Source organism: Atractosteus spatula, chromosome 4, assembly GCF_055471065.1.
Source record: "Atractosteus spatula isolate fAtrSpa1 chromosome 4, fAtrSpa1.hap1, whole genome shotgun sequence".
In the NCBI taxonomy this organism is placed as follows: Eukaryota; Metazoa; Chordata; class Actinopteri; order Semionotiformes; family Lepisosteidae; genus Atractosteus; species Atractosteus spatula.
In genome coordinates this window covers 16,011,706-16,032,927 of record NC_142709.1, presented here as the reverse complement: position 1 = coordinate 16,032,927, position 21,222 = coordinate 16,011,706, and the positions used below count along the sequence as shown (strand labels likewise).

Sequence of the window (21,222 nt, the reverse complement as noted above, 5' to 3'; positions counted from 1 at the left end):
AACTCTGGAAAAAGATTTCTCTTAAATTATTCAGCTTGCAGTTGCCATGCCACAAATGAAAGATTAAAGGTCATTGCTTTTCCCTTTATCCGTCTTGTATTGAGCAGTAAGAGCACCCAGGTCCTCCGAGAGGACAAATAAAGGTTTTATAACCTGGATGACTGAGCGAGATGAAACACTCCTGTGCTGCCATGAAAACGCTACCAAACGTGTTCAACAGATTTTCTTCACTCTTGGATAACCACTATATCGTTAAATGTTTTATAAAAATACAAATTATTTTTCTGCCTGGAAGAGCACATTGAGTAAAACATGATAAAAGTTAACAATGAAAAGCAGTATACCCTGCATGTCTGCACAAATCAAGTCTACAGTCCTGTGTCATTTCAGGGCATGTGCACAAAGCAACACATTATGGATGTATACCTTTTAACAGTCCGTATAAAGATGTGGGTTTTTAATCCACCTTATGCAAAAATGATATTTCGATAAAATATGAGGTTTGAGTGGGGAACTGGGTTAGTGTGCATTGTCTACAAAGGAACAAATTATGGTTAATTCCATGCTAAGAAGGAAAAACGAAGAAAATATTTCAGCTGTTGAGCCTTTTTAAAGTGTGAGAGACAGAGAGAAATAAAAACCATTATACTTAAATCCTTATATATAAAGCGCAGGAGAAAAACAGTTCTTTGGGAGGCTCAACAACTGAAACACTGTGTTTATTCTACTTTTCCAACTGGAATTAACCTTTTTGTTCTATAAAATATACTTATGTAAAAGACAGATGTGTAGCACACAAAAACAGCTATCAACTATGTCTTTTCTCTAAACTAGACCCAATTGCACGGCAGTGCTGCAGAAAGTTTTATGTACTGTAATGTCGACTAGACATCTTCAGCCATTATTGCTCAGGGAAGGAACACCCCCCAGCTACCTTCATCTATCCACCCCCTGCACATGTACTGTTCTCAGCTTTCCCTCTGCCCTTCTAGGAGTACACAATAGAGCTGTGACATCTGGAGCCTGAATCTAAACATCACAGGCACCCGCAGGAAGCATGGAAAGATGGTGCATATTTCGAAACGTACTGTATGTCAGCTGAGGTGGAAAATAGTCCAGCAGAGAACTGTTAAAGCCCAAAGGTGATGAGGAAGGGAACTTCCTAGACATAGACATAGACATTAACTTAAAGGGAACAGAGCATTTATTATATTATTATAATATAAAATAAAACCTCTGAAGGATTTTTACAGTAAGAATTTCAAAATCCAGTGACATGATTGATGTAGCTTTACAACACCTTTTTCTTCAGGATGGTTTTAACAGAATTAAATTAGCACCTTCTATTCAAAAGAATACAAGATATAATACAGTTTCAATGATTCTGTAAACTTTATATGTGTAACAGGAAAACTAAGTGTCAAGTGCAGTAAAAATTCCCTTTTATTCTGTAACATTTTCAGTCTTATTGCAGAGTGCTCTGTAGCCCACAAGTTCAAGGGTGTAGGACGAAAGTGCTTTCTTAAACTCCTTCAATGGACAATAGACGTCACTGCAGCCTCGTATTAGCTGTGCCTAACACAAAAAGATGAAAATCAAAGGTTAAATACACAACACATGCTAAGGAAAGAAAATTGTAATATTCTAAGTCCACTACTAGTATGAAGTTACCTGGTGGTACTAAACACTTTCACATATAGAAGTGCTTATTTAACATTTTTTAGAAAAAAACACATTACTTAGCCTTAATAGTATAATGGATAAAAAATGGATCCTGTTTAAAACCTAATGATCACCAACATGTAGAAACATTTTGTAAACCCAATTAGAATTAAGTAAAAGGCCTTTATTAATTGAATACTATAACTGGGTAAAAATGAAACGTATCCTTCAAAACTCAAGTGACATTAAAACGAGGGCCTGACTACGTGATCATTAGAGATCCATTAGAGAGCACTGTTTTGGAAAATTCGTGTCAGAAACCCAGATCCCCTGGGTGAATTCCACGGTGGGTTTTCACAAACTAACTAAATTCAAATGGTGAATCAGTTTCTAGCTTTTCCACCTAATCTGCTGATTTACGGCCTTACATCACTCTACCTCTGTGTTGGTTTTGCAATATGCGTTGTCTGCCGAGGTCAGTTCTGTGACTGTGGGAGAAGGCAGAGGCCAAGGGTTGGTGGGGGAGAAAAAAACATCTGAAGGTCCAGCTTACCTGGCCAATATAAGACACTTTGACAAAGGCTTCCTTTGTGGTCCGGTGTTCGTACAGCTCCACAGTAATATCCGCCCCGTAAGGTGGCCACTTCCAGTCGAAGATCCCCAACGCAATCAGACAAGGCATCAAAGTTGTATCATGGACAGAATACAGATACATCTTCCTGACACACACACAAAATAGAAATAGAAAAGTGCCATAGGTCATGAAAAACAATTTCAAAAAGGACAGATTGATACCTCCAGTTTAAATCTGGCTTCTTTACCTCGGATACTTTTTCAGAACATTATGAGACACTTCATGAGCAACACCCCACTGAACAGACGCCCCCTCCTGAGGCGCGCTGGCTGTGCAGAGACACACAGAGGTCACGCAGTCCAAAGGTCCAAAGTTTAAAGGTGTTATTAATGCCTGACTTGTGGAGACATTTTTCTATCCCATGCAAGACCTTTTACTGAAAGTAATGCTGACTTTTAAGTATTTCAGCAGGACTCTTAACCTCTTAAATCGAAACGAGTCCTGCAAGTTTTAAATGCAATGGATATGCCCATCTTGCAGTCTCCGTAGATATTATTTGAAATTACTTAATATTAGTTTAAAACGATCAATCACTTGGTACTGAAATAAAGAAAATGGGTGCCCTTCAAGATGTGAAGACTTTTACAGCAGATATGCATCAAAAGCCACACTCGGAGAACTGGACACTGACCTTTGTACATGAGCGTGCCAATCCCATAACAACTTATCCCAACTCTCCTAACCAAAGTACAAAGAAATGCCATGCAGAAGAACTGACTGATACACTGTTACTTCTGCCCAGGGATTATGGAGCTTCTCAACTCAGCCAAACCATCGTGATTGTCTACACTACACTACAGGCAATCCAGTCACACTCCAAGTAGTCAGTACCTGTGATTTGAAACAACATTATTTATTAAATAATTTCAGGCCCAGTGGTTCATTAATTAAAAATATTTGCCAAGTGCAGTGTGACCCAAACTGCAGTAGAAGTTTCAAGTGAATTCATGAAGCTGCTTTTGGAAGTACCAGACCACCGAAATTTAAGAAAAAACAAAGTCTTGTTCCAAAGGAAGCCTGGGAGATTATTTTTCACATACTATTTTGGATGTGAACACGAACACAAAGCAACTACTGAAGCAGTACCACTGGAGATGTTCAGAATGAATGCTCTGGTGCACTCTGGATCAACCCTGGTCCTAGAGAGTCTCAATCCAGTGATTATTACAGATCTCCCTAAATCACCTGGTATTTAAATTAGTTTAAACGAGTAGTGTTTCAGTTAAGGCAAGGGCTGAGGCATGTTTCGATTTTCGCTCTAACTGATATCTCTAAATTACTTAATTGAGAACATTGCCTGCCTATCTAATCATAGTTTAGATCTTTAGATAATGAGGATTTGAAGGCTGCTCACAGAACCTGCTGGACTGGGGCTCTCCAGGACCAGAGTCTGTTCTGGACCAGCACACAGTCATACGAGGGGTGTGTGTTACACACGTCTCTCTGCCAACCCTGGATCATTGTATTCTCAAAACACAGCAAAGATCCCATCAAGGTTGGCGGACAGGCCCAACAAGACCCACCTGGATTCTCCTGAAGACGCTTCTCCCTGAAGCTTTTCCTCGATATTATTCACCAAAGTGTGAAGCAGTGGTCCAACACTCAGCTGAAGGACTTCCCTAATACGACGATAAAAATAATTCAGCCAAAACACCACAGATAAATTCTCCATTCTCTTTCCAGCTGAGTAATGAAGTTATCTTTTTTTCCACTGGATCATTTTTTTCTCACATTTAAAATATTATTGCTTATTTTGTAAGTCATCCTGCATAAGGGTGTCTGCTATACAAATGAAAATTAACAATGACCAGACTTTTCAGAAAAAAAGTTTAAAAGAGTACTGAAAGTACAGGATAATCATAAAGCCTTTTCAAATGTTTTTATTTTAAACTGTGTGCACTATGAAGCAATGCACTTCAGGATAGAATGACAGTACCAGACAAAAATCAAATACATACCACCACAGTGCAATTTTCGAACACAGCTGTTTTGAATAGGCCAAACAATTGTAAATGCCCACACAAATATCAAGAGGACATAAGGACAGAGGACCATAAGAAAAAGGTTACAAGTGAGATTAGGCCATTCAGCCCATCTGGATTATTTGGTAGCTAGCAGTTCATTTATCGCATCTGCTCATCTCTCAAAGTGCAAAATCAGCTTATTGACAGTTGAAGATGATTTCTCCATTACTCGTGAGGAATACCAGCCCTCTTTCCCTCTGTCCCTGATGTGTCCCTACGCTGCCCTCTAGTGTTCTGCTCACGTAGCTACACTCCCTTCACTCAGCTACAGGATCTTAACATTGTGCTGGTCTTCTAAATTGCTCCCTCACATTGTCTGGAAGGTGTACAAAATTTGTATACATAAACACCTAAACCTTTTCTATAAGTAACCTCTTCTAGCTCAGTGTTAACCATTTTGTGTTACTAGTTTATGTTTTTGCTGCCTGCAGTTGTGTTTCAGCAGGACATGATAATTTGCGCAACCAGTAAAAGGTGATGGACCCCAACATCAGAACAGGGATCTCCTGTGTCAAACATATTCTTAATTTCTGGCTTGATTAAGACTAGTCAACTAGCATTTCCTGGTCAGCCCCCCCCCCCCTCACACACACACAAAGAAAAAACGCTCAACTTTATCACACAGTGTGAGGTTCCCAATTGCTTATAGCAGTTGATCAACAAAAAATGTACAATGTTCCTTCAGTTGTTTTTTCCAGTCTTTCTCCATGTCAGTCCCATTCCCCTTCCGCCCTTCATACCTTCCACTTCCCTGGTAAGCGAAATTAATCATTTCCACAGCTCGCTGTTCAATAGTGTCCTTCCAGCTCTGCAGCTCTGCGGGACCAGGTAAACCATGGGTCTGTAAGCAACACACATTCCACTGTGACCTCAGGCTGTACAGTCCTGTCTCAGCAATGCAATTACCATCTAGAGGCTCCAGGATGTCTAATGTAGGAGAGAGAGAAAACTAAAGAAGGAACCTTTGTGAAATGTTTTGCCATTTTCAGCTTGGAAGAGCCTTTAATATCTTGTGTGTGAAGTCTGTCATGTTTTCTTTATAATAATATGAAGACATAATGTTTAACATGCTTTTCCTTTAATAAGGCTTTTTATTTATGGAGGTCATCAGTCATGAAAAACATATCAACAGTACTGATATTTTACCTTCCTTAGGTAAGGAATTCCTTGAATTCAGAGAGAAGAAAACTACGGCTGTTAGAGAATTAACGAACTATTTGCAAGTTCTTTAACCAAATTTACTTGTCTCTTTCAAAATTAGACACCAAGTCACATCACTGAATTTCTGGTCTTTAAAACAAAACCAAAAATACCAGAGACTGCATCATTTCTTACAAAATGGCAATAAGGATGAGAAATTTCACATTCAGTTCTGATAGAATACAAATGGACTTTGTGCCTTTTACAATCAAAAGGCTATAAGACAAAAGCTGTAGAATTTGTCTGAAGGAAAATTTTCCATGCCATTTCAGCAGTTTTCTGTGAGACACAAAACATTGTAATCATCCCCCAATGTCAATTTGCTCCGAGACTTTTTTTGAGGACTTTCCCAAGACTTGAAAATAATTTTCCGTTCTGTTTGTGGAGCCGGAAATGAAGTCTGCCAGTTATCCAGGATTCTGAGATCCCTGTGGGAGCACTGGAAACGTGTGTTGCTGCTTTTTGAAAGAGGTTTGGGTTCTGGATGTGGCACAAGAGAAACACACTCCACTGCCTCTCAGAGCTCCCTGGAGAAAAGGCCTCTGATTCCTCTCACCTCCCGAGCCACCATGTCATCCCGGATGAGGACAAAATCCACGCCCTTGTGCCCCGCGATGCCCAGCGCGCTCTGTACCTTCTTCAAATCGGCAGCGATCTCGGGGAGGAGAAATGACTCTTCCCATCTGGGTCTACATGGCCCAAAACAAACAAACATTTCTGCATTTTCATCATTTCTTATAAAATAAGCACACATAGATGCATGAATAAAACATTTAAGCTGAATTAACTACATTGCTGACCCTCCCTTGCTTTGCTGTGCTCGTCTTTAGAAAAACATATTCAAGCCTGAAAATAATATATTTTTTAGGCAGATTTCCAACAACTATGAGATTCCCCTTTTTTAAATTAGAGCATTTATGAATGAGAGGCCATTCAGCCCATCAAATCAATTAGAATAATTAGTTTTTAAAAAATTTAGAAACAAATTGATTCATGGATCTCATCCAGCTGTTTCCTGAAAGAAGCCATGTTATTGGTTTCAACAACATGGCTGTTTAGCTCATTCAACACTCAACAGGTAATGAAGGGCTTAATTCTATTCAAATTACATCAAAGAAGTTCTATTTTTGGTAACTTTTGTTGCTACAAATGTTAGAGCTGAGTGTCAGTAATTGTAAGTGAAATGGCACTTTCAGAAACTACCTTGCCTGAAGAGCAGCCATATGGAAACAGTTAAGCCCCACTTCATACGAAAACAGGCTGATTTCACAATTGCACTGCTGGTAAAAAGGCTGAAGCTACAAATGTAGTAACAGATTGCAGTTGTTTGAGATACAGAAATTGATTTAAAATTCATGAAGGGAAATTTCAATGGAAAAACCTGTTTTTAATTTGGGAAAGGGGATGAATTATCACTGTGTTAGGCATAATAAGTGCCTTTATCACAAGATTCTTTTATTTAAAGAATCATGCCTTTTAAAAATAAAGCCACACAGGAGCACATGCAGTTTTAAAGACCACGAGGAGGTTTCAAATTTCTAACTGATCTCTATTGTCATGAATTCCTATTCAACTTCCATTTTGTGCCAGGGTTATCATCTCAGTTTCTGAGCTGGACAGATAATGTTGACTTTAAGTGTGACTCTTCAGATTTTTCATGTCTGGCAAAGCACCAGGTAGGGGTGTAAAAGAGTCATATTACTTCCTGCAATGCACCAGAAAGACTGTCCTAATCATCCTATAACTAAGCAAGCATTCACCTCATGTTTATACCTCTACATCTCTGCTCCACTCTCTCTTAATTCGAGACACACAAAAACAAGAGAAATCTCAATGAAGCCAAAGTAGAGGCAAATTACTGTTTATGTTCCTCTTATGCATAACCTGATCACAAATGAAAATCTTAGAAATAAGCAGAAATGTACATCTAAATTACATTTACATTCCATGGCTCCTGCATCCAAAATCATTCTGTTTTTTCATATACTGTATAAATCAAAACAAGCAGTCAAATAAGACTCTTAATAAAATAATGCTGTGTGGGCTAAGGATTCGATTTTTAAACCCATTGAAGTTAGAAGAAGACCACAGTATTTCCATTTCAAATCGCCAACGCACTTCATATTTTTAAAATTAGGTGATTGTTTTTGCATACAATCCCTTGTCAACTGTGAGGGTTACATTCCTAAAAACCCCTGACGGTAGGTGAATTTGTGGGGAAAAATAGGGCTAGTGGAACTGAAATTGCAAATGTTAAACATTCTATTCTCTCCTCCCATAAATGAGCACAAAAACACCAGACTAAAATGAGATACAATAGATCAAGAAAAAAAACAAACATAAATTGTAAAAAATGAAAGAATACTGAAAAAATCGTTTTTATCATGCAGTTATATGCGTTCAAAGTTCCAAAAACGTTTAGTCAATGCCGAGTACATAATAAGAAAACCAGGCTTTTTCATCAATCAGCTTATCAAGGATCTAGATCACTTTGGAACACTGTACTCTATGCCCTTCCTCATATGCTGAGAAGCTGTTTTAACTAATTTGATTATTATTTAACTAATGACTATCACATATGATTGGGAAATCACTAACACTTCTTTGCACAATTTAAAAAGCAGTCCCTTTTTAAAAAACACACTACAGTGGATTACCCTTTCAAACCAAAACCTGTTATAGGAAAACACCTGCAAAAAGTAGGACCAAACCAAATCTGCAGCCCTTGGTCGGAAGTCGCTGAACACCGACCAAATCTAAGCATCATCACAATTTATGGTTCCACATACTTGCCCAGCAGATATAGCAGCTTGCATCCATGGATGTTGGGATACAAAATCTCGACCTCTGCTTCAGAAGTGAAGATATTGGCTGGTTCTGTGTGAAGGCATTGCAGCGCGTCAGTCAAAACTGCCTGTACGGACAGCTTTATAGGTTTGCCAGCGCCTCTTAAGAAAAGTGATACTGTATATCATAGGCCAAAAAGAGATGGAATAATATGTTTTCCATGTTATGTACAATGGCCTGTACATTATTCACTAGCTGCATCATCCGAAAGGGGAACCTTTGGGAAGAAATGTGATCAGTTTCTGGAGAGTACATATAGTACCCTCTGGATTTTTCATACCCTTGATGAAATAGGAAAAAAACAAACAGATTTATAGACTGGATCATGTGTAGCTAAGAAATTGCAAATTGTGCAATTGTGTTAGACCAAGAAAACGAAAATTCTAAATTCTTAAAAACTAAGTCCATAGTTCTGGTTACTGAAACACAATTCAGAGTGGTAGTGAGCTAAAACTCTGTACAGTGCCCTCCAAGTTATTCATACCCTCATTTGAATAAAACATCAAATAGCAATAATTTACAGACTGTGTAATATATCTGGCTGTAAAAAAAATCTAAATTTAATATACTCTTAATAGAATTGCACAGAGTCATCTTTTTCATAAACTAAGAAAACATGAAGGTCACATTTATTCACACTCCGATGGGGAGTATTTGGTAAATCCTCCTCTGGCAGGTATTACACTGACGAGATGCTCCTATAATTTCCGGCACTTCGGAGGGGGGGTTTTGTGACCAGGCAGTCACTGGTATAATTCAGAGCTTAAGTACATATCCCAGGACCCAAACTCGCGGTCTCGTACCCTTCATATGCACAATCCCACTCCAGTCTGAAAGGGCTTAGAGTGAAATTTGTGTTTCACAGCGGTACTCACGAGTGAGCCCTTTATGCTCTCTTCCCGTCAGCCTGCAACAGAGCAGACTTCAAGGAAATTACCTCAAATTTCATGCAAAATGGTGATGTTTCATGTTTTAACCTATCATAGCGAAGTAAAGTTGCCATGGAGAATGCAATTTCTCCATGGCAACAAATATTCTACTGTTAAAAAATGAACTTTTTTACAGTTTTAAAACTCATAATATTTTATTTACAAGCAAAATTTTATTAGCCTACTTTAGATTCATTAGGTATTCTAGGTATGAAGTGTTGACAACAAGTCATTACCCCATTGCAGCTGATGAATATTCGTTCACTACGGTGTCCTTTGGAAAGAACGTATTTAATAGCACAGAGCTATTGTGAATAGCACAAAGCTATTGCTAAGCTTAGTTTACTTTGCCCACATTGAATCAATCCTACTTAAATTAAATGAACACATTATGTTCCCCGTACTGTCATTTGTGTACAGGGACAGATGGGATGAAATGACTTTAATAGTACAAAGGACATTGCCAAGTTTTCCTTAGTTTACTCCGCTCATTTTTACACGCGCTTGCTCAGTATGAATGAACACGTTATATCACTACTTTTGAGCAGGGACAGACACGATGGCATTCAATTTCATCAAACTGCGAGCGGAGAATGAAAAATTCTTTAAAAAATTCTCTGCCAGCGTGCACTTGGAAAAGAAGCAGGGGGAAAGCAGCGACAACACAAAGCATTTTGACTGTGAGCCGTAACCAACGAGTGATGTCATGCTAGGGTCCCAATACCCTTTTTATAACGGTGAACCCTCACATGCTTGTGCACCTTAAGTTCACACCCGCTATATGTCACAGAATTGCTGTCTTGGAAGAAGCGCCGAGGACTTAGGGCTAAGAGCAGCTTTTAGGACATGGCCTAAGAATGGGTTCAAGCTTGTCAACACACAAGGTAGCTTACCTTTTTGTTTCTGTTGGAACAATCCTGCCAACAGACATCTTGCAGACTCAATTGTTCGTATGATGTTGGTTGAACGCACACTAAACGACAAAAACAAAAATAAAAAACCTGACAGACGATACCCCTTTCCTTCCGTCAATCTGCAGCCTTTTTGAAACTACAGTGTAAGTATGGCATGTCTGAATCCATCACCAGTCACAACGATCTCAGCCTATTGTTTCCTAGATAGAAACAGTATGCGCTGCAGATTTTGCAGACATATGATTTCAAAGGTAGGAAAGTGTCAAAAATCACCCTTAAGTTTGTTTTTAGAGAATTTGAGGGGACACTTTCTGTAGCACCAAGAGTGAGTTGTAAACAGTCTAATTTGACTTGATGTGGAAAGCCAATTAAAATCAGGCAGGTTGTATTCTTGTTAAACTGGAGATCATTGTGTTCAGTTCAGATAAAAGACTGAGTCTACCCCGTGTGCCACACACAGAGGTTCAGGGTTTTAATGGGTGGAAACAGTGGACAAATTCACTATGAACTTGTACAAAGGTTCTGTGGAGCCAAGACCAAGACAAAATTTTAAAAAACAAATTACAGTTTTCCAGAGGCTATGCTGACAATTTAAGGCAGGGTTTCCCCAATTTAAATTCAGATTTATGAAGTGGGAACATAGTGGGAACTGTGGTGTCTAATTCCATTCACAACAAAGTGAACTGATTGAATAGGAATGTTTTTTTTTGCTACATCACATCAGGATCTTTTTGATGACTCTTGCCAACTTTTAGGACCTTGCCAGATAACAAATTCTATTCAACTGTAAGCAAGCTGCCCCTTCTTCTTCTGGATACTGGGTCAGGGATGAAGTGCAGTTCCTCAAATTTGAAACAAATGTGTAACTCAAGGAGGAACAGATAAATCTATTCAATGTGGTGGCATCTCTCTTAACATCTACAGCATTTAGACTCTCAATGTTACTGCTAGTCTCTTCCCCGAGTCTGCTTTACAGATCTGTTGCTCTGTTCCAATTCGTTTGTTTTTAGAACTGCCCAAAACTGACCTGCAGTGAACAACTGGTGTCTGTGTCTTTAATTCTTTCCCCCAATATGGATGAAATAATGTTAGTAATTTACTCTAGCACTAGACTATCTATGCAAGACCAACCATACCAAGTTTAATAGATTATTAATTTGTCCTTCTTAATCTCTTTTCTAAGAGAAAATCTGCGACAATGAAGATCATATGATCATCTTTCTGTGTTTTTTCACCATATACCAGATTACCTCAATATTGATTAATACTTTGCAAGTCCATCTTTTGTTTTTGTTCTATATGTTTCAGTGAATTGGACACATTATCAGTAAACACTGAACCCATGTCTACCCACTACTTACTAGACCTCTGCTGGGGTGAAGGCTGGTGACAGAAAGTGTAGCTTTTCTATGTATGTTTCTCTCATCCGTTTGCCCAGATCATATAGCTGCAGCATTCCCAGAGTGGTCAGTTGGCCAGGAAACACCCCACCCTGGTGACCAAAAGACGGAAGAGCACAACGTAATCATCACATCTAATTCAGAAATGGAAAAATCTGCAATACTAATTAAGAATCCTGGACAAAATCTTTATATTAAAGGGGAACTGCAACATTGTTTTTACTTTTCTGCGTTATAATGAATCGGTAATGATGAGTGCACTTCAAACCACAATGAAACTACCGAGTACATGATAACGTGTACAACCTGTAATTCACATCACGAAAGAGACCACGTTTCAGCAATATGAGTAAGGCCAAATTGCTGTCACTGTCTGTGATTCAGAGCAAGGCAACAAAACTTCTGATGATGTGAAAGTGGCCTCATTACATGGTAAATATGCTTTAGACCAAGGAAATTTTGCTACTGTATTAGTAGTACATATTTTAATAAAACCAACTTACAAGATGATATGTTTTTAGATATTTTTAAATATTACGAAGAAAAGAGAAACCTGCCAACCAACTAAAATACACAAACACACTTAATGTTGTTAAGAGATCGCGTTTCTCATTTGCTTACAGCAACTAGCGAGCAGGAAGGGCCACTTTCACGCTGCAGTTCGCACGAGCTCTCGCTCTAACCTGTGGGACTCTGACAAGCGCTTTCTTATCTGCCTGCGACAACATGGCAACCATACAGTACTCTCACGAAGTTCATGATTTTACACTTAATTTGAAATCTGGAAAGGTTTGCAATGCCATCAGTTGCTTTATTTTCTTACCGAGATGGAATAACCGTTCTGAGACATTGGGACTGCAGTTACTCTTTAACACAACATAATCAAACATATTGAAGGATTCCTCGAGGAGGGGAAGTCTACAGACTTTCCTCTGTTTTTCTGCGCTTCTGAAGGAAGCTTTGACTGGAATGGGAATGTCATTCTAATCCATTATATCCCCTTTCTGAAATAACTTTCAGCTCTCCATTATATTTTCCACCTAGGGCTCTGCAGCATGCTATTGAAAAGCTGCATAAGCGCCAATTTACAGGAGATTAATTTAATTAAAATCACAAAATTGCAATGCTAAAAGACCCAGAACTGTTCCCAGTTTGAACCGTTGTAAATGATTTTATACTACAATGTCTTGTACTTGTTGAGAACAGCTGATTGCAATGTTCTTGCTATAACTGGGGTGTGTGTTTGTGTAATTTGTGCACCCCCTGTGTAAAATATAGAAACATTAGACCTGTACAACTATTTTATTTGGCAAAACCAAAGTACACACATGATATGACAGGATTGTCAACCACACTTTAGCAAAAAATGTTATTTTCTGGCACTTCTTTATTTCCTCTTTATAGAATGCTCACACCTTGAGTTCACCTTCAGAGACTTTCATTTGCATGACCCTTCAACTCTTATTATTACAACACTGCTTGTGAAATATCATTTTAAAATAAAGCTTAGTTTTGATAATCTTCTAACTATGATATATTCTATATCCAGGTACAGAATTGCAAATATTTGATAGGTGCTTGTAAGTCCAACTTCAGTTCCAAAGATCTAGATGGCAGTTCACTGTAACATGGCAAGAAACTTTCTAAAGTCTTGTGGTATGTAATAAAATATTTTATTTTTGTGAAGCAAACCAGACCACACACATTGGTGGGCAGTTAAGTTAAAACTGGGAAGGAAGCAAGAACAGGATATTGTCTCACTGTCAGTTTAACAGCCAAAGAAATAACAAAAAAGAACACTCTTTCAGCTAAGTGGTCCTGACACCACCTCACACAACTTAATCAGTAGATATATTCATTTATAGCTCTCCTTTTCTGAAGAAAAGCAGTAAAAATATGTCTTGTGTGATCCACATCATCTCATGAGTACACAAGGCTATATTCAAGCTCGATTCATGCACTGTAGCACACCTCTCTTCAGAGAACCACAAGGATGTTTAGTAAATGTGAACTACAACTACATGGCAAACCAAACTGTAAGTTTCCTCTTATCAAGGCCATAAATCTATATTTGTTATTTCATTAAAAGGTATTTAAGACATCATCCAAAAAACAACACCCTACCAACTAACAAAGGCAATCTTTCTGTGCCAAAGCCTTGTGTACAAATTAGGCTAGGTTGCATACAAAAGGGTTTAAAACCTACTCTACTCATGATCATGTTATCATCAACTGAAGTTTAGCGGGATTTTAATAAAAGATAAAGTAGGACCTAACATACTAATTACTTAAATTAATACACTAACCCTAATCCAAGCATTAACTAATATCTACAGATCCTTTATTAATAATTGATAAACTGACAAATAACAGTTATTCAATATTCAGACGAATATTCAGGAATCTGAGGCTATATCTATGAGGGCTGTCCGTCATCTGGTTCACACAGATACCCGGCTATTTGTGCTACTGGCTCGAAGAGCAAAAGGAGGCAATTCCACTGTTGAAATTGAATGTGTTGTTTCAGTCCTGTGCTGGACTATGGACCCTCCTTAATCACCAGATGGATAACCACTGTGAAAATGTCTTGTGTATGCTGCACAGGTACATGTACTGTATCTGAAAGAACAACAACCTGTTTCTCTTTGGTCTTTAAGCTTTAAACCCTGATATTAATGACATTTAAAACAACTTAATCCTTAGTTGACCTAACACATGGCTTGATTTACAAGCTGAAACGCAACCCCCTGACACAATAAGGAACTGAAAACGGACTAAAAAAGGAGTTCAAATGAATCTTATAGGTCTATAAAGTATAAGTCAGTGAACGGCTCTCTTAAGAACTGAGAGCTCAGCAGGTTCTGGGGGTCGCAGGTCCAGAGAGCGGCCCCCTGGGCAAGATCAGTAGGACTTTATCCTCCTGATGTGCAGTCCATTTTCTATCCCAAGTAGCTATTTTCATTATTTTAGAAATCATCCCAGTTATAGCATTCTCGGTGCATGTGGCAACCTGAAACGCCCTCCCCCCACCAAAAGATGCCAACGTACAGCGAGGGTGCGCGCTCGGTAGCTGTCCTCCACAGGAGACGGAGGGGTGGGTCCGCCGCTGAGGTCGCAGACCCTGCAGTCGAAGCGTGTGTGCAGAGGCACTTCCAGAAGGCCAGGGAGCCATTCTGCCTGTGGAGCGTCAAAGGAGGCGGACGTTAGAGCTCAACGTCTTGAGGTCACGCATAAACAAAAAACTTAAAACAGTTTCATAGATGTTGTACTCTATTCATAATACAGCAATACCACACACAACCCCCCCCCCCCCACACACACACACTCTGAGCCCTACCCAGATCAATTATCACCACATTTGTATGACAAACACTGAAAAATGAACAGATCTGCCTAAATGTAGCTAGCTTTTGTGATTCCCTCCTCCTTTAATGCCACATTCGAGAGTGCGAGTTCCTCAAAATACTTTTGTTTTACCCTGTGTGGAGGAGAGAGCACAAGCTGCTGTGTGGTTTTATTTGCTCTTGAATCACAGTGGCCTTCTGAGGAAGCACAGCACACTGATTGTGACAGGCCTACCTCCCCACGGGGAAGCTCATGAGGCCTGAGCACATGGAAATCACGATGGACAGCACAAATACTTGTACTAAGAAATTTTACCGTACAAAAGAAAAACAACATTCACACACCTAAAACAAAAGCTCACTCTTAATCAACCCAACACCAACTACACCTTTGAGTCTCCTTATACACCAAACTAGTTTAAATTAACTGCATGGAAACATGTGGCTCTTAGCCCTTCACCAATTAACTAATTAATCAATTAACACACCACACATGAACCTATTTACAAGCAACAGAGGTCCTAGAAACCACTAGTGTCAGGTAAGCTGAAACTACTATCCTCACTACTGCTGGCCTGGCCCACTTTCTGCTGTCCTCTAAAGACAGACTAGGGAAGTGAACTGCTTTTTCGTCAGTGTAGAAAGAACCTGTCCGAAATGGCTAAGGGACTTGAGCCACGCAATACACCTCCGTAATTAAGCACGTGCACCGAACATGATCATACATGCATTACATAAGTGCAATCTACTTAAATGAAGTTATCGGTTTTGTAAATAAATCATGTCACCTGCTGTTTTCAGTTCTAAATTGGAGGCCAACTGAAAAGTCACCTGTAAAACCTGCAGGATGGCAATCCCAGGAGACCAAAAGTGCCTGACCCTGCCCAGTACTGAGTAATGAAGCATAGGGATGCAGAACTTCACTCAGTGAAGCCAGCCTCTCTCAGTGATGGAACTCTCAGGTGTAGGCTACATGCAGTCTAATTGAAGGAAGCTGAAAGAAAATATTTTAACTACACATCTTGTCTTTTAATTCAGGTATTTCAAATCGGTTTATAAAGGTTGATGCGTTTAGCTTTTGACAACGTAGCTGGGGAGTTTGTTCCTGCTTTTCAGACCACAAGACATATACAGTATACTAGCAGTCCCTCCCTGAACATATAAATACTATATATTTGACTTTTACACCACATAATTAGCTCAGTTAAGATCAATTTTAGTGTAACAAAAAACTGCTGCTGCCCAACCTACCCTGGCCTATACAGAGGGACACCTAGAGCCTTAATGACAACATAAGTTTTACACATAATTATCCACAAGCTCTTTCAAATATAAAAGCCCTCTTAAGACAAACTAACGTGAGCAGACTTGTTTTCGATACGACCCCCAAATCTAACTGAGCCACAAGGTTGCACGCGTGTTAAACGCAGGAGGCGGTTCTGGTTTCTCACCTCTTGTACTCCAGGGATGGACTTCAGCGGAGTCCTGGCGCCGTGTCTGAACAGGGCCTGAACCAGCTTCAGCTCGTACTGAGCAGGGTCGCAGGTCTTCGGGGCAGCGGCAGCGGGGGTGGCCCGGCTCTGATGCCAGTACAGCGCAGCGCTCGTCACAGCGCCCGCGATGCCCACTCTCGCCCAAACGTTCATGGTCCCCGACAAGCACGGGAAAATAAATACACTATCCAAATAGGCAGGGACTTGCTTTTAAGTCTTTAGTAACTCTCTTTGAACACAAACCTTGCATTAAGTTAAACTATTATTTCACCTTTTTAAAATGTGAAGTGATCAATCCCCGCATTTATAGTCGAATTCTCAGTTTAATTGCTAAAAAGAAACAGCAACAGCCTCCGTCAACGGCAAAATTCAAAACCTAAAAGTATTATCCGATTATAGTCATACATGACTATTGGCATACCAACAACACAGTAAACCGACAGCCACCGTTACCTTCCTGGAATAATGCAATTCCCTGTAAATACGAATCATACTTTATTGCAAAAAGTAATAGTACACATTTAAATTAAAAAAAATATCAGTTACTTTTACAGTTAGCTACACTTAGACTTATCATAATGAGTCGTTACATCCATTAACGCATGCTTATTACACATCTTGCTTCAGCAATATTCCGCCATGATTGTTAGGAAAAATACTGCCCTCAAAAGCAAGTAGAAATCGCTTCCCTAACACTCAGCTTTCTAAAAAAAACCAAACCGCTAAGAAATAAAGGTTTAATCTTGTTTTGGGATTTGTAGTCTTTAGGTAATAGTTTCTAATGGAATAAAAGACGAACCTGACAAAAAAAAACTAAGATTCCCACAATGCACTTTGAGGCAAATCTACTTCCTGTGTGTCATAACTCCGCCCCCCCCCTTCCAGGTGTTGATCGGGCTAAGTTTTTGCACACAACCCAGCAGTTTAAAAACTTTGAAGCTTTTAACTGCTGTACCAGATCAAAATATATGGACTCTATTCACTAAATGTAGTCCTTTAATGTTTAAAATGAGAAAACAGCCTGAAAATGATTAATGGGTTAATGCGGGTATGCAGAATAATAAAAGACAAAACAAACAAAAACCAAGATTTTTGGATATTTTGGAAAAGTGTGAAAAACTAAAATTTTCCAGAGTAATACGAGAACTGGTCATACTTAAAATACTAATTATGCTGTGGTAATGTGATATTTTATGGTAGGGATGATGATGTTGATAATGTAACAACATTGGGAGGAGAAAGGCTGATGTGATTGGAAACAAAAGGAAGCTTTTAGGCAAAGTGAGAATGTTTATCATTTAGTCTCTAAGAAGCCCATAACAAGACTGGAGCTTCAGGCTATTAGAAGATCTTGTGTATAACCAGGGAACTTCAGCATTGGTCACAGTGTCTGTAACCATGACAATGACAGAAAACAACAAACGGTGAACTAATTTCTCAGTTACAGATCAGGCAGTCCAACCTTCCACAAAGCCAAGTAACCAGGGTACAAACCCATCAGTGCGTTTTCTGACCGCATTTGAATTCTTGACCCCTAAAAGAGTATGAGGAAACTTATTTAATTCAGGTCACCTCAATGTGCTGGACAGCTTGTAGGTTCCAATCAATCAGTTACTGGAATGCAAGCAAAAACCACCACCAGTTATCACTGGTCCAGTATAGCTCTCCAAACATGGTCAAACAGCCATGGATGAATTAGACAACAGATGTCACTCTCAGGAATGAGCATATTGTACAATATATCAGCCCCATAGAACCAATGACGTAAACGAACCAATTCCTAAACACAATAACAAATGAGAGCAGTCCCTTCAGTCCACCAAGTCCATCTAGAGAACAGTGACCAGATACTGTACATACTGGGGCTGTTTTAACCTTAAACAGAGAGACTACAAGGGGACCTGATAAAATAATTCAAAATCCTCGAAGGCACTGAAAAAGCGGACATCTGTAGAATGTACAGTGAAACACCATCCAGGGGACACAAGCGGAAATAAAGGGGGAAGTTTTTTTTTAAAACAGAATAGGAGGGAGTGTGGAACAAGCTACCCAGCCATGTTGTGGAAGCTGATACCCTGCCTTCCTTCAAGAGGCATTCATTGTAACCTCTTAATTGTAATCTCTCTAATGTTATTTCCTGTGTTCTAGCTAATGAAAGTTCAAGTTGAAAAAGTTATCATAAAACCTTCTGTCCCTATGGCCAGCTGCCCCCCTCTTCGCTCTGCTTCTGTCAGACTGATTAAATTACAGTAAGATTGTTTTATTGTTATAAGCCCTTCCTAAACGTCTTCAAAATCCTATTCTGCCTGAGGAATTACTTTGTGTGGGTGACCTTGCTACTTTATAAAAAATCAAAGTCTATCAGTCTTCCTCGTTTTGCTGTTCCCACGAATTCTGACCGGAATGTGTGCTCCCTGAGAATTTCCGTCCGGGAGAGTACAAGGTCGAACCCGAAGGTCACAGTTGGTAAATAGTGAATGCTGCCAACTCGTGCCCTGTGTCCTACTCCTTTCTATATTTGACAACCAAAGCTATTAATACAATTTTGAGAGCTTTTTATAGCTTGAGGCTTACAGAGAGGACCTCGTCTGAGGGAAGCAATCATGTCAATCACATTGTTGTTCGGTCTCTATTTATAGACAGAAATATCTTCAGTTGCAACCATATTACAATTAGCACTCACAGAGCTGAGACATCTCAATGTAAGAGAGAAATCCAGAAGAGTCAATCGAAGAACAGAAATCTACAGGAAAAGAGACTTCAAAAAAGAGCAGAGGTTCTTTTGGAATAGAAGATGTAGATAGTGTTCGAATATTAGGTACTGATAAAAGTCCATTTTCAATTTAAGTAATAAGAAGTTTTTTGTTGTTGTTGTTGTACATAAGCCTACTTTTGTAAATGTAATAAATATTTAAAAATTGATATTGGAAATGTCTTATCATAGGTACAGTTCTACATGCTGGAGGGATTATATCTCTAATCTGGCCAACACCCAGAGACTGTTGCTGGGGAAAGGGACATCGGACTTGCCCTGTTCAACTTGCTACTGCCATGAGTAAGCACTTAGAAAAAGAATGAGATGAGACTTTTTTTTCAATGCTAACTTAAAATGGCGGGGAAATTACTTAAAGAAACAAAGAAATGAAATGTATTGTTTTTAATTGCAGGTCTGTGAGGATTCACTTTCTTGATTACGTTTCCCAGTATTGTGTTTGGATCAGTATGCCATGCACAGCACCTCTCTTGATAAAGCGAATGATGGTAGAGGGCTGTAGGCTGTTGTCAGCTGAAATGTATAATGGCCTGATTTTCATATACAGGCTGTAATTAGGGCAAGACGGATGTCTGACGTCACACACTGTAAGCTCCCTACTGTATCCAGTAATCTTAAAATCTGCAGCACCTTCCAACATGCACACATCTTAAGAACAAAAACAGTTGTGACTTCTGATGTTTCGTGCAGATGTTTATTTTACTCATTCTATTTCACTTTTTTACAAAAAAGAAAGAGACAAATGTGGCAGTTAGTGCAGCTGTCTCATAGCTGAATGGTCTCTTTGTGTGCCCTGTGATGTTCTCCCCTTGCCCAGCGTGACACCCTTGTGCCCTGTGATGTTCTCCCCTCGCCCAGCGTGACACCCTTGTGCCCTGTGATGTTCTTCCCTCGCCCAGCGTGACACCCTTGTGCCCTGTGATCTTATCCCCTTGCCCAGCATGGCACCCTTGTGCCCTGTGATCCTGGGTACCACTGCCTTAATGAGCTTCTATTTGGCCACTTGATTCTGTGAATAGATATATAACCAGAGCTATATGAATGGATCGCTTTAGATACACATTCAAATTCATCCCCAAAGATCAAAACAAACAAGCTTTTTCCTCTATGTCATTTTTTCATTTGAAATTTTGGAATATGCCACATTGCTTCTGTTGCACATTCATTTTAGTCCTTTAACAGTATCTCTTCCTAACCTCTTCTGTCATCCTAAACACCAAGCTCTGCCCTAATACAGGGTTAGTCAAAATGCTGTCGACAACTTTGACAGTTGATTAAAAATTAATTACATAGGTTACTGTGACAAAAAAAAAGGTTTCAAAGCATAAATATCAAAGTTTCTAACAGTTACCTTACAATCCGTCGCCATCTGTGGAGGAGAAAACAAAACTTTAGTAAAATAATTGGCGTTTGTACTTGTCTACAACATTTTGACTAACCCTGTATAAATATTCACCCACTGCTTCCCACACTCAGGTAAACACTAGTAATGTTTTACGTACTAGAGCCCACTGTTCGTGTTTGTGGATTGTGTGTAGTGAGAAAGCAAATGGTAATTACAGCAGCCTCGCCACACTGTAGCCTGATCTCCAGAGGCGAAGTTAGGCTGTTTGGTCAGGTTTGCGATGGAGATCGACCTGTAAGGAGAATCAAGTTGCTTGCTACTTATCATGGTGTTAGTCAGCCGTTAGGTGGCGCTCTTTCCCCTATAACAGATTTGCCTGCAGTCCGAGCACGATTGAGGTGCACTTTAAAATGAGATAATAAAATAAATGATTACTTTGTCATTAAAGATCCTATTGCACGTATTGAGAGCAGGGGCGTGAATCCTGGTGTCCTGACTATATTGCACTCCCTGAAGCATACACAATGTTCGTTTAATGCCACATGTGTTGTTCAAGTATTGTACATAGTCTTCTCCTCGTCATCTCTCTTATAGGTTCTTCACTTCTCGCAGTGCTTCAAGGGTTGCAGAGGAAATAATATCGAGGCTAGAAGCTTA

The 21,222-nt window shown here is 39.4% G+C and overlaps 1 protein-coding gene across 2 annotated transcripts; it reads right to left on the bottom strand.

Annotated features, from left to right (window-relative positions):
* Nucleotides 1–1,191: 1,191 nt before the first annotated feature.
* Nucleotides 1,192–17,117, bottom strand: acp6 (acid phosphatase 6, lysophosphatidic). Of its 2 annotated transcripts, XM_088912635.1 has the most exons (11): nucleotides 16,406–17,092; nucleotides 15,786–15,948; nucleotides 14,659–14,787; nucleotides 11,572–11,702; nucleotides 10,190–10,269; nucleotides 8,310–8,397; nucleotides 6,077–6,209; nucleotides 5,061–5,161; nucleotides 3,820–3,915; nucleotides 2,216–2,381; nucleotides 1,192–1,575 (listed from the first exon to the last, which is right to left on the bottom strand). In XM_088912635.1, the coding sequence occupies exons 2-11, from the start codon at nucleotides 15,858–15,860 to the stop codon at nucleotides 1,444–1,446; spliced, it is 1,131 nt and encodes a 376-aa protein (XP_088768761.1). In that variant the 5' UTR covers nucleotides 15,861–15,948; nucleotides 16,406–17,092; the 3' UTR covers nucleotides 1,192–1,443. The 2 variants fall into 2 exon arrangements, with proteins under 2 accessions (XP_088768761.1, XP_088768760.1); XM_088912634.1 differs by lacking the exon at nucleotides 15,786–15,948 and having other exon boundaries at nucleotides 16,406–17,117.
* Between the last annotated feature and the right edge of the window lie 4,105 nt (nucleotides 17,118–21,222).